The sequence below is a fragment of the Triturus cristatus genome, chromosome 8, assembly GCF_964204655.1.
Source record: "Triturus cristatus chromosome 8, aTriCri1.1, whole genome shotgun sequence".
NCBI classification, from domain to species: domain Eukaryota; kingdom Metazoa; phylum Chordata; class Amphibia; order Caudata; family Salamandridae; genus Triturus; species Triturus cristatus.
The window spans coordinates 314075813-314089595 of NC_140591.1; the positions used below are offsets into that span (position 1 = coordinate 314075813).

At 38.5% G+C, this 13783-nt stretch overlaps 1 protein-coding gene across 2 annotated transcripts in view; it reads right to left on the reverse strand.

The window, feature by feature from the left end:
- Positions 1–514: 514 nt before the first annotated feature.
- SACS (sacsin molecular chaperone) overlaps positions 515–13783 on the reverse strand; it is a 392226-nt gene continuing 378957 nt past the window's right edge. Inside the window, exon 11 of one of the 2 annotated variants that reach the window (XM_085621593.1) lies at positions 515–13764. In XM_085621593.1, the coding sequence (XP_085477719.1) occupies positions 2210–13764 (11555 nt within the window). In that variant the 3' untranslated portion in view covers positions 515–2209. The remainder of the gene's footprint in view (positions 13765–13783) is intronic. The other variant, XM_085621594.1, reaches the window with a different exon arrangement.

Sequence of the window (13783 nt, forward strand, 5' to 3'; positions counted from 1 at the left end):
AGATGCTCTTTTGGGGTCATAGCCCCCATGCAGCGGTTTCACTTTAATGTCGGCCAAGCCCCTTTCTTTAGATGCAGCCTGTCTAAAGAAAGGGGTGTGGCCTTCATGAATGTGAAAGCGCCGTATGGGCGCTAGTGATGCAATATGTCTCACATTTGCACGAGTTTAAGCTATTATATTGCCAATAGTGTAAACTCTCGTCAATGTGAGACCTATTGCATTACAAATGCTTGTTTAACCACTTTCTAGTCTATTTTTTAGGTGCCACGGTAAGCATACGTTGATAATGGTAAAAGCCAATGATATAGGAATATTCATATTTCACATTTAGCTTTATGCCTCAATAGAAGTTATTTACTTGATATCATTCAGAAAAGGCATTTTAATATCATTAAAAATATGTGTTTGAATAAAACTTTACATAACTATGTGGCACTAAATGGAAAACTAACTCTTCACATACAAATATATAGGGCAAAATAGAGATAAGTACAACTTATGTAAAATGACTGGACACTTTAGCAGCAACTCTTTCTCAGAGGGCAATACAAAAACATATTTCTTTAATTAAAATACAATATGGCACATATTACAGCATTAATAATTACATGGTCTAATATCCAGAAGCAATGCGAGTTTTAAAAAAACGAAAACGCTACCCATTAACATACATTGGTAGTTAATGATTCCCAAAGCTTTTTGCATGCTTTAACATTTCATTGTTATCAATAGACCATGCCACTAGGTGGGGGAAGGTAACTCCCTCCCCCAAAGCATCATGATGTTTTTGTATTTCCTTACAGTTTACTCATCTATTAACGTATCAATTCACTTTGTTCTTGAAAAAATACTCTACTGTAATTATGGCAAATATACAGTTTCTTCTAAATAATAGAAGCTAAAAACATACGATGGCACCAAAAAATAAGATTTTGCTATTTACGATAGGTATGTACATATTTTCAATATAATTATACACAAAACATTGTCAAGGCTCACAATAATTACAAACATAAAGGTGTGCAACCCAAAACGTGACATCCAAAATGACATAGTGCAGACAACACAGGATGTTAGCACCTTTTAACATATGTGTACCATAACTGATGTCAGCCTTCTGCTTTTAAGAAAACAGACAGATAAACAGTGCTTTAATTTGTGGCATCTGTACATGAGCAAATGATAAACATGCTCAGATTGCATTCTGATGGGCTGAGGTTTGAATGCAGTCATCAATGGCAATGTTGTTCACGTATGCTTAACACCAAGCACATTTAGATTAGGCTAAATGTTTCAGTAAAGGAACATATGGCAGACTCACAGAAAAAGAACCAATACGAAATCTTATGTACATTGTTGCTGAACTCACCGAAAGAATCCCAAATAAATTGTGTTTATTGTAAATCAAGTGACTTTAAAATATTTCAAATGAATACCCCTACATTCATCAGGATATAAAACCGATTTTTTAAAAAAATGCAGCAAACTCAATCAGATCCAGCTGATAGGAAATTGCACAATACGATATCAATGAATATGTAAGTTTACCCTCAACCATACTTGATTTATAGATTTCTTGATTAGTCAATTGACCTATGCATTAATAGCAGGTTACAGGCGTTAGCAGGAACAATCCATACTAAAGTGGCCCCTTAAAATAACACATCTAAACTGCCCCCCTAATAAGAGAAGAGCATTACACAGAACTATAACTTTTGTCTAACGTAAGAAAGGCTTTGGTTACATAAAGTGCAGCTGAATAAGACATGGCTCTCAAAACCACTATATGTAAAGCAAATAATCTGCAGCTCATCATCATCAATATGTTCCATTATTCACATTTTACTTTATGTTTTAAGGCTCAGTAGAAATGATTGCTTGAAAGAATTCCAACAAAAGGCATTTTCGTACCATTAAAAAATATGTGCCTCAATTCTTCTTTGTATGGCTATGTTGGTTGCTAACGTTTTATATACAGTAACACATAATTTATAGAGGAGTTCAAATTAGACATCCCTTTTTGTGATTCATCACAGTGTCATATTGCACTTTTTAGATAATGTACACTGGCCTTTGAATGAAATAATGACACCTGAAGTTTCAGATAAGACACCAGTGATGCTACAGGATGTCTAAATGGAATCACTGCTACACTCTGCAATTGCCATTGAAATATATTGACCAGATAATCCTATTGGTTCAACTAATCTTATAGTTTACTCTGTATAAAATTCTCAAGCTTAATTATGATGCAAGCAGTGCACTCCATCACTCTCATTGCCACTTCTGAAGTGAACCGATCATTTGGAATTTGTGGAAAAGGCAGCATGTCTGGGTAGCGAGTTTTCAAACTGTCCACCCCATAGGCCTCTAGTGTGTGGACATCATTAGCAAGGCCTTCAAGTTGCTGACTATATTCCTCTATTTTCTGGGCAAGTGCAGCTGGCTTGACATCTTTGTCTGATTTCCCCCGGACAGAATAGTCTGCTGCAATTAAAGCTAACTTGGTGGACAAGTAGCATTTAAAGCACACCCATTCATTGGCGTTCTTATGAAGGTCATTTCGAGCAGCAGAAAAGTTTGCACGAGCTTGGCGCAACCATCGGCGGGCCTCGACTGGATTACCAACTGACTTGAATGTGGGTGGAACAAAGAACCGGTCTGAGTGTTGGAATCCTGTGGAAGTATATGCTTCTTTGTACTGCTGCCTTTCAGACTTATGGCTTGTTGCCTCTTGATTCCAAGAGGAATAGAATCTTTGAAAAGAAAATTTATCTGATTGATAGCGAGCAGAGGATGTTGGAAAAGTTCTTCTAGATGCCCTATCTACATTTTGATCTAAAAAGGCCTGTTTTTCTAGTCTGTTAATTTCATTTTGAAGATGCTTAAAAACTTCATTTGCAATTTCCAAGTTATCAGCATTTTTGTCCGGATGCCACTTTAGGTACAACCGTCGTATAATCTTTTTCCTCTCGGATTCAGGAAGCCGCCATGCCTGCTCCATTACCGATGTTACTTCCCTTAGTATTTCTGGCAATGAACTCTTCTTAATTTTCTTAGGTGAGTTGCGTTTTGCAGATGTAGTCTTTTGGCTTTCTTTGCCAGGAAAAGAAGGAGGAACAGTTCTGGGACCTGGAATTGGATAGTCTGTAGGGCTTGTTGGAGTAGAAGGTGCACTGTCTTTGCTTTGGGTGCTTTCATCAGGGCGTGAAAACTTGTACAAATCAAGAGAACTTACAATCTTGTACTCACTATATCCAATGTCAATCTGGTAAAATTTGCCTAAAAAGCTTGAGTTGTCCTCCTCCTCCTTTTCCACTTCTTGAACAATTATAGCATATGTGTATGTTGGTTGATAAGAACCATAGATGTCACCACCTTCTGCATCAAGGAGATACCCAACATATTCTCCGGGGTAAAACACATTCATTGGATCCATTAGAAGAGTGTAGTGTATTTCAGCTGGAATCGGAGTGCCTGCCATGGGGAGTTCCAGTTTTGATGGTTCTACTGAAGAATCATACTTCACTCCTAAGCTGTCAAGCTTGTCACTGATTCTGTAAATGTCATTGCAGCCTAACATGGCAATTAAATAAGAGGTGTCAGAAATCAGGTTGTCTGTGGCAGATTTCAGTGTCATTGCTAAAGCCAACAAGAAATTAATGTCTTTACTATCTGAGTGTTGTATGTAAAGTAATATCACGGCATGTCCATATCTCTTTAAAAAGGCAAGTGTTTCACTTTTGCTATGGGGAATAGGATTAAACCCCTTAACTCTTAATGTGGTTTGCAACCTTTCAAAGCAGGATACCTTCAGTCCTTCACGCAATGCTTTGCAAAGTCGAACAGCCTTTTCCTCATTGGCCAGGAAAGCATTGTCATTCTCATGTTTCATAATTCTAACAAGTCCAGTAAGAAACTGGTCAGAAGATAGTAGCAGCTGCAACCGCCCCTGCAACGAACATAATGCCCCAAACTGGCATGTTCTTGGACTTTCTTCGTCCAACTGCTCTTCAAGGATACTGCTGAGCAACCGGGGCCTCAGTTTCTGAGGAAGAAGCATTATGAGTTTGGTGTGAAAACCATGATCTTTTCCTAAGTAGCACTGACTGAGATCTACTAGCATTTGAACACCGATATTACCCTGTATTCTACTTTTGTAATGTGGGGCATCATCGAAAACTAAGATGCTTGACTTTACCAACCTCCCATCTTGACTTGGCAAATAAAGAGCTAAGTCTCGTACATTATCAAGATCATTCCTAACTTTCACAGACTCATTCTGAAGACTTTTAAAAAGGCCAGAGACAACTCTTTTAACTGTGCGCATTTCATTGGGATCTAGCTGCTTTCCATCTGAGCTCTTGAATATGCGACTGAGAACTTCAACATATTGCTTTGTGGCCACCACATCTTCTGTTCCTAAAAGTTTAAATAACTGATGGAAGGTTCCAAGTTCTAAAGGTAACTTATATAAGTAAGGTTTAAAGTCAGACTCATATTCTAGATTAATGACAACCTCTTCAGGCTTCAGTAGTTTCCACCCATCCTCTACCATCACAAAAGCAACCCCTCGTAGCTGGAATCGGAACTCCCTTTTTTCTGTGTTAAGAAACTCATAGATGCTACGAAGAACCTTCAACCTAGTTTTTACCATGTCATCATCCAGAGTTGTTACACTGCATACATTCCTGCAATTGGTCAGAACTTTGTCCAAAGAAGGCTCCACATTAACATTAAGCATATTTAAAACTTGTTCAAGCTGTTCTTGAGCACCAAGGGTACTTCCTTCCTGTTCTTTAATTGTTAGCGGAGTTGCTTTCTCTGGTAGAATAGGACAAGATGTCCACAGCAGTTGCAACACATCAGTCTGCTTAAATTTTGGATTCACTTGGGAACCACTGAACCGTATGAGAGGAAGCGTTCCATTCACCTCCTGATATTGAGGATGGAACTTGACAAGCTCTGAAGGCGCCCGCTCAGAGCACAGGAAAGGAATGCTAGATAGCTCTCGCAGAAAGTTTCCTGACAGTAGATCCGCTCGTTCCTGAAATATGTGATAAAGAAGAACATCAATAGTGGAATGGAGTTTCTCACTGGACCACTTTTCTGTGTTGGCTTTCATACTGATCTCTTTGGCAAACTGTAGAATTTGATGTTGTGAGAGCACATGTTTAAGGCCTATATTTCGTAAAAAAGTAACCCAGGATGCCAGAAATGCGGCCTGATTCTTTGGTTTTACTGCTTGCTCCAAACTTTTGAAAAAGTCTTGAGGTATGAACAATTTCCCTGGAAGCATGACTTCAAATACCTTTACAGTTCTGTCATAAAATTGCCTAGCAGGTTTAAGTCTTTTATCTACATCATAAATTATAGGAAGACCTTCAAGCTTTTCAAAGAGTTGTTCTTTAATGCTCGATGATTCATCTGCATTACTCAGACTGTTCTTTAAATAAATCAGATGCTCCAATTTTGCACTGTAGGAGAGACTTTCAAACTTGGGCAAAAGGTGTTTGGAATATACTTCAAGATCGTCTATAGGTAAGCAACCCAATGCACTGTACAAGTCCTTGAGGTTGATCTTTTCTTCTAGAAATGCAGATGAAGAAGAAACAGACCACTTTTCTACCTCCACAGAAGGGATACTCTTTGTGAGAACATAGCATGCACTAAATTTAGAAATGCTGATGTAGCGACCACTTATTGCTTTGAAACATGGAAGAGATTTTAGAACTGTTAGGTCATCCTGGGACATCAAATTATTCAAATGGCAATTAAAATACATTAAAAGTGCTTCAAAATCACTCGCTGCTAACTTTTCAGTTCTAAATGTTGAGGTTTGTATCATGTGCTGTATGGCTTTGAGGATGCTGGAAGGATTTTCGATGTTTGCAGTATGGCCTGCCAGCATAGGCATCAAAATATTGTCCTTGGAGCAAATTTTATTTATTGCTAGTTGAATGCAACCTGTTTTCATTAATGTGTGGAAGACTTTATCACTTTGAGCATTAGGAAAGATTGATATGTGCATAAGGCTGAGAGGCAGCAAAACATCACACTCAGGAACAATAATCTGATTGGAAGACACAGTGAATTTAGTACCAGGAATCAACGCCCAATCCTTCAAAATGTCAATCACCATATCAAATGTTAATGCCTCCTCTGCCTGATCTTCTTTAACATTGACAGATTCACTAACAAAATGCCAGGCACTTTTAAGCCAAGACTCACTTGCAAAATTCTCTTTCCATCGAACACAAACTTTGCTTTTGCATTCTCTTGGCAACACTGCTGAAAGTAAATCAGCAAAACTTGTTACATCAAAAACTTTAGCAACACCACTTGCAAGTAAAATGTTACTGTATCTAAGGAACAGTGTGTTCATAAAAAGGTCCTTGCGTGAAGGAACCAATTCATGGTATGTTGTTAGAAACTTTGGCTTCTTTGGATCAAAAACTTGTAAAACACTGTCCAATGTAATAAGTAGTGGTAGTCCCTCAATCTGAATTTCACTTTCTTCTGCATCCTTAAAGCAATAGTCAACTAGAAGTTTTAAGCTATGGAACAATTTGAGGTTGGTCTGCTGAAGACGACAAGGAAGTTTTCCAATATTACAGCTGGTGTCGGCTGAAGAAAAAGTCATAAGAAAAGTTCGAATGTCTGAAGGACTTGTGTAGCTGACTGGAATACCTGAATCTACCAAGCAGTGGTAAAGGTTTGCAGTCTCATCACAATAATACACCAAATTGAAACCGACCTCCAGAAGCAGGTGTTTTAGTCTGTACACATTTTCTGCAACAGTCTTTCGAGTTGTAATGTTGTACTCAATGTTCTTCAAGTGTTGCAATTCATCCTGCAGTAGATTGTCAAAGAATGGCCTCCCCTTGGTCGTGGTGGAGGTATTTACCCAGGTAATGATAATAGCTGACTGTAATTCAGAACCATCAATGTTTGGTGCTCGCACAACTGGCAGAAGACGTTTCATATCCTCATGAATGCAACTGTAAATTGCTTTTACTAGGCAATACCAGTCTGGCTGGAGATCAAGTCTGTTTACAGGGAAGAAGGATAAAAACTTTTTCAGAGTGTCTTTGACAACATGGATTGGTGTATTGTGTAACACTGTCACAGTAGGGTCAGAACCAGGAAAATAACGTTTTCTTATTTGTGCCAACAATTCCACATACGCTGGCGCTATTAACGCTATCATTAAGTTATTGTTCCAATCACTTCGTACACCCACTCCATCATCGTCACGCCACAGATTTCGCCTTGCAGAATCTAGAGCGAAGTGCCCATTGACATGGAAAGGAAGCCCAGTTTCTAAAGTGAGAGGCAGGAAGCAGAATGCTCTGTGAGGTTTTTTGTAGTTATGGGTAATGCAAGCAGCGACTCCCCCACGTGGAAAGAGTGTAATGTCCTTGTTCTTATGTGCTGAAACAACACTCTTGGAAACCTTTTCAATATTAGAAAAGCCTGTTCTGTTACAAATCAACCATGTTGTAAGATTACCCTCAGAGTCTTCAATGTCCATGGTGTATGTAATCTGCTGAACCGGAATATCCTTCAACATTTTCTTTTTAGTTACACTTTCAATGACAGAGGCATGGAATTGCTTACGTTTGAGACGATCACCATCTGTGATTTTAGCCCTCACAGAATAAAGTACATTAAGAACCCCTGTCGTTTTCTCAATTTCACATATTGAAATTTTCTCCATATGATTTAAAAACATTAACAGTTCTGCTCCATCTGTACGCAGTTTATCCAACAAATTTTGCACCATTCTGTCGGATGCAGGAACTGTTGAAATTTCAGATTGCTTTGCCATTTCTGAATTACGTAGCGGAAACCTGAACATAGTTGTTTTCCCAAGTTTGAAAAATTTTCCTAGATAGAGATCAAGGACATCAGAGAACTGTGTTTTAAAATCTGCATCTAGATCCCTAAACATGCGGCCAGGACTTACTGTTGTTGCACCTGGTGCATATCTTGCGTGAGGATCAAATATACAGAGGATATCATTGCAGGAAATAAAAGACGGGCAGTCTGTAATGTGGTAAACAGAATTAAATCCTATACCGTACTGCCCGGTTTTGCAAGGATTTGCTTCTTTGGTGCCCCTCCCTAGGTTTTGAATGCCTCTAATATCATCTTCTGTGAAGGGCTGGTTGTTGTACACACAAAGCGCAGGCCCTTGAAGTGGGGCCCACTTTTCATCAAAGATTCGGTCAACTGGATGGTATCTTGGATCAAACACAAAGCAGATTTCAGTAGCTTTGGCATCATCTGCATTTTGAAGAAGCTCTTTTAACATCTCCTTTTCTGATGGATAAGCATTGAGGATACTTTTTATTCTACTGGTCAGTTTTTCTTTTTGACCAAATTCTGTCCCAAGCGTGGTAAAATGAATGTTTGATGCGTATCGTTCTAATGCCTTGTGTCGCTTAGGTATGGCTCCTAGCTTTACTGCTACCTCCCTTGGTATATCAGCATGACAGTATTTCACTGTTGTGTCTTTCACTTTAATCCAAGGACAATCATTGTAACACAAAGTCTTAGCAGGAAGCATGGCAAGGTTTGTATCTGGCAGCAATATGTCACTATATTTGCTCTCACAAAATTCTTGTGACTTCTCCCTTATAAGGCCCCATATGCCCTCACTTATTATTCGTCTACAAAGCTGAAAGTTATTTTCTGTTAGCTGTTTGTTTCCACTGTCTGCCTTTATTGATTCAAGGACTAATGCAAAATCATCTACTGCAAAAGCGAGTTTTACACCCACACATTCAAAAAGTTCCCGGAAATTATTTTTGTATTTATTAGGAAGTGGGTAGATGTAAGGTGCTGCATCAAAATTCAAGTGGAAAGAAACCTTTGCTGGATCAACATATGTATTTTCAACCAGAATGAAACTGCAATTTTTGAGCTCAGCCATGATTTCTGCCTTGTTGGTATCATTTTGGAGCATTGCTTCATGAAGGAACTTGTAGCAAGCATTTGTGATATTCTCCTGGTACAACGTAATATCATCACAATACTTTGAAACTTCTTTTACCTGGTTTATCACGAGGTGAATAGGTGGCTTTCTAATCAGACCTAAGAAATCTTTCACAGCTAATGATATGGATCCACAGCCTTTAAAGGAAGGAGAGCTTTCATTAAGAACTGTGTTTAAAAGGCAAACAACGTCTTGGTGCTCAGCAATGTAAAGTTCAGCTGGTGAAAACATAGTCTCCATCTTGTAGTCACTACCCTTCCAATGTAAAGAGAATCCTGCTGGTTTTGTGACAAAAGGGAGAAATTTAATATTGTGGCATTTTGCAGAATATTCCTTAGCACTTGAGTCCCTGCACTTCAATTTTTCATCAATCAGGCTTAATATAACATTGCTTCTTTGGCAAGCTGCAAAATGGTCAGTATCATTAATGCGAGAAATTGATTCCATACGTTCTATTAAATCTTCCCACATAATGTCATCTTTTACCATGCCAAGCTGAGTAATCTTGATCAGGATAACTGGATTGAGATAGTTCTGATATGTGCCAAAGGGAAATCGTCCATCTTCACTGCAATACAACTTTGAAACTCTACCTTCAGGGTGGATTAGTCTTGAAGGTGTAACAAGGGGGTGCTCCTTCAAAGAACAAGGAATGCATGGAGTAACTCGAAGGATTTCTGAGAACTCTTCAATTCTTTCATTGAGCACATAAAGCATTAAAGGGTCACGCAGCTCTGCTTCAATTTCTTCAATATGGGGAAAAAACACTTCAGTAAAGAACTGATTCTCTGAGAATGTGTTTTCAAGAAGTATATCTTTACAGCCAGCTTCTTCAAACCCAGATTTTACCCAAGATGGAAGTTCCACTGCACACAGGTTCTTCAAACCTGTCACTTTCAGATATTTCTGAAAGATCTTAAAGGCAGCAGGTCCAATGTCTTGCCTCTGAAGTAACATATCATCTAGAAACCTTACATTTTTCATGGACACCCAAGAAGATCCATCAGAAAACACTTTCAGACGTTCTTTGCTTTTCACTTTAGCTATATCTTCATAAATTCCTTGACATATAACAGAAAAATCATCATGGACATTATCAGGATCAGGCCATACAGCATAGTAGTTATAGTCAAACAACTCATTATTGATCGACATGTCTCGCAAAACATAAAGTGCTTCTAAGTAAGCTCGTACAATAACATGTCGCATGAAGACAGCATTCCATCTGCCCTTTGTGTCGGTTTTCCAAATTTCTTTCCGGTTTGAAGTAACAGCAAAACATCCATTGATATGAAGAGGTAGGCCTGTTTTTATTCTTAGAGGTAAATAACAAAACACCTCCCCAATAGTACCACAGTTAGACTTCACCATCCATTTTCCATCCTCAGTTTCTGAAAGCATAATGCCTACTGAGCCACAAGGTACAAGCCCCAACCGTTTACCACTTTCACTTAATGAAAATCTTAAAGCTTCACCAGTGTCCATGCATGAGCACAACAGCCATGTTGTTGAATCAACTGTTTTTTGTGGTAGTTCATCTGTTGCTCTTTTATTTTGCCCAGACTTAGCCATTTCAAAAATGTTAGCAGGGTCATCTTCTGGACCTCTAAAAAGTGGAGAATGAAGATCAGCAATTCGCCTAAACACGTGATGGAACTCTTCAACTACAATCTGTAATATGCATGAGGACTTTGGTGCTTCAGTGGGGAGTTTTTTACTATTGCTACAATTTTTCATGAGTTTTGCAGCCTCTTTGAGGATACTCTGAGGTGAAGTCAGAACTTTGGAGACACACAGCTTTTTCTTAATGGTGACTGCATCTTGTGCTAAAGTAGGATTGGCTTCTTCTGGTTTCAAATACTTTAAAACCATTGCATTCACATTTTGAGTGAAGAGTATTAGCCTATGCCCACACATGCTAAACTCATCAACAAGAGAATAAATATCTGCTGTATTGTAATGAATATTACTTACTTCACTTAGTTTTGCTTCTTGCTGGGTTCTAAAGGAAAGTCTAAATAGGGTGCCTTTGTAACTGTATGGTGATTCAACTGTTAAAGGTAGCTGACACTGAAAAACATCTATGAATGGTTTAAACTGATTTGGAAATTTGCGCAGTCTTTTCTGTTGTTTACTCCAATTTATCTTGATACCTGGATTAGACTTGTCACGAATGTGTTTGCTGATATGATTAATGTTTGGGTCAAACATAATCATGAATTCTCTGCTCATGATGATGGGGATATCAGTTATGTGATATACAGAGTTGAATCCTAGTCCAAATTTCCCAACTTTGTCAACTTCACTTCTTTTTATGGATTCTCCTAACCGAGTAATATTTAAGAAATCTGAATCTGTGAATTCTGAGTTGTTGAATGACCACAAAGCAGGCCCATGACAGGCTACCATACCTGGATCCAACAAATTTTCTCTTATGTCCATATTTTTTCTCATATCAATCAGAAAGTTGCATTCTGTTGCAGAGGCATCGTCTGCATTTTGCAGTAACTCTTTGAATATATCAGAAACAGAAGGATATTCTTCTAAAATGTTTTTGATTCTTACAGTAAGTGGTTCTCTTTGGCCTGACTGCTCAAAGCCCAAGTTTTCAGGATTAATAAGCCTTGTACTGAGACAAGGCACATTTAGCCATTCTGCAGTCTTCATAGGTATGTCTTCATGCACTAAAATGATTGGCTCCACAGAATCCTCAAGCAAATCGTTGAGGTCGTCTACTTTGATATCACAATAGCAGCACTCTTCAATGGGTCGCATCACAAGTTTAGAAGGGTTTTTGCTACAATGTATCGGCATGGGGATATCACAGTCTGCAGAAAGTTGACTGCTATACATCCATCGTATAATATTCAGCATCAAGTGAAGATTTTGTTTGCTTTCGTCTTCATTCATTCTCTGTTTACTCCGCTTGTATATTTCTTTAATGACAATAAAAATATGTTCTGGGGTCAGTTGATCAATCGAGCCACACAACCTAAACAACTTATGGAATTTGGCCATAGTTTTTGGTAAGCTGTGTAGGTAAGGCTGGAGATCAAGGTCATGTATGGAATGTATGACTGCTTGGATGGGTGAACAAAATGTGGTACCCGTCCACACCCAGGCAAATGTCAATGTCTTAAAATGGTCTTTACCTTTTTCTAAATGATCTTGCATGAAACTATAAATTTCAAGTAAGATATGTTGAAATTGGTAATAGTCCTCATTATTAAACGTTTTAGAGCAATTCCAGTCTACTACAACCTTTAAATGTTTCAGAACTGAATCAATTGTAGGCTCTATGGAGATACAGAGAGCCCTTTCTATATCTACAATTACATTATCTACTAGAGGGACTGATGAGCCTACTAACACAGCATGAGATAAATCAGTCATTTCTGGGGGGCTACATAGCTTACAGTCATCCCCCTTCCAGACTAAAGAGCTTGGATAATTTGGAGGCCTCTCTTTGCTGGCTGGAATCCACTTAGTTTTTTTTAGAGCAGCCCTCGTTTCAGGTAATTGTACAAGTGCAGGGTCTTTGTTCAAAACAGTTAACAGAGTTCTGGCTTTTCTGAGAAGGATGTCATGGTTCGAGTTGGACTTGTTCTGCAAATATTCAATTTTTTTTGCTACTTGCACAATGTCTTTTTCATTGAGGTTGGTTTCACTCTTTAGGCCAATTTGCCTAAGAGAATGAAGAACATCTGATGAAGACCTAAAGGCTTGAGGTGGAAAACTAATTTCTTCTTCCGTTAAAAATAGATTCTGAAGTACTTCTATTTCAGGGTCAAAGAGCTGATTTGCTGACACTGAATTTCCTTGGAAACATGGGATACATTTCAATGGCATTAACCAATCCACCACAGCAGGTGTTTCATTTTTTAGAAAGGACAAGTTTTCAAGCACCCATACCATAAATTGTGTTGTTTCAACAGAGGAATAAAATCCCTTTTCAACATCTTGGAACATTAATTGGAGGCAGTCTGTACTCTTTAGCTGTTCCACTTTCAACATGTTTACCAAGCGAATTGTAGCCTCATCCCCACCGTCAATTATTGGAATAGAAAGTCGCAATCCTGGGGGAAGTTTGGCAGTTTGATGTAATACTTTGCAACCCCTCAAAACTATAAAAGAAGTCTTCATTTCATCAGATGTTGCATATCTTCGAAATATAAGTAATTCCTGAATAGTTGCCTTCTCTTTCTCACCAACATCAGTTAACGTGGATAGAAATCTTCTAAGGGCATCTTTGTGTGTTGGAGGTAAGGCTGCCACTTGACTGGATAATTTTTGTAATGACATCCGATCCATTAAGTGCAAGACAGAATTTGGGGAAGGTGGATGGATATATTTTTTCAGAAGCGGATGCGTTATAGAGGGATCTAAATTGTTAATGACAATGCCACCCAGGGTTTCAATTATGTCTGGCAACAATTCAGGTAGCTGCACCTCAGATTCATCATTGAGAATAATTGGTGATGGTGTCCTCAGCCTCACAAGCTCGACCAAGGTCTTATCTTCCTCTAACATTGTCTTAGGTATGAGTGGCAGGTCCTCAAACAAAGCTAAATCTTCAGAAAAATGTATGTAGATAGTCTTCCAGACCATTTTAAGCCAGTCAATGGTTGGATGGTGTTTATCTTTGCATCCCGGATACCACTGCACCACCATATCTTTGCTTGGCCACACAGTATTTGAAACTTCTTTAATGAGACGTGCAAATCGTTCAGGATTCAATAGCTGCAACTGGGTGCATGGTCTTCCTATAAATGACAAAAGAAA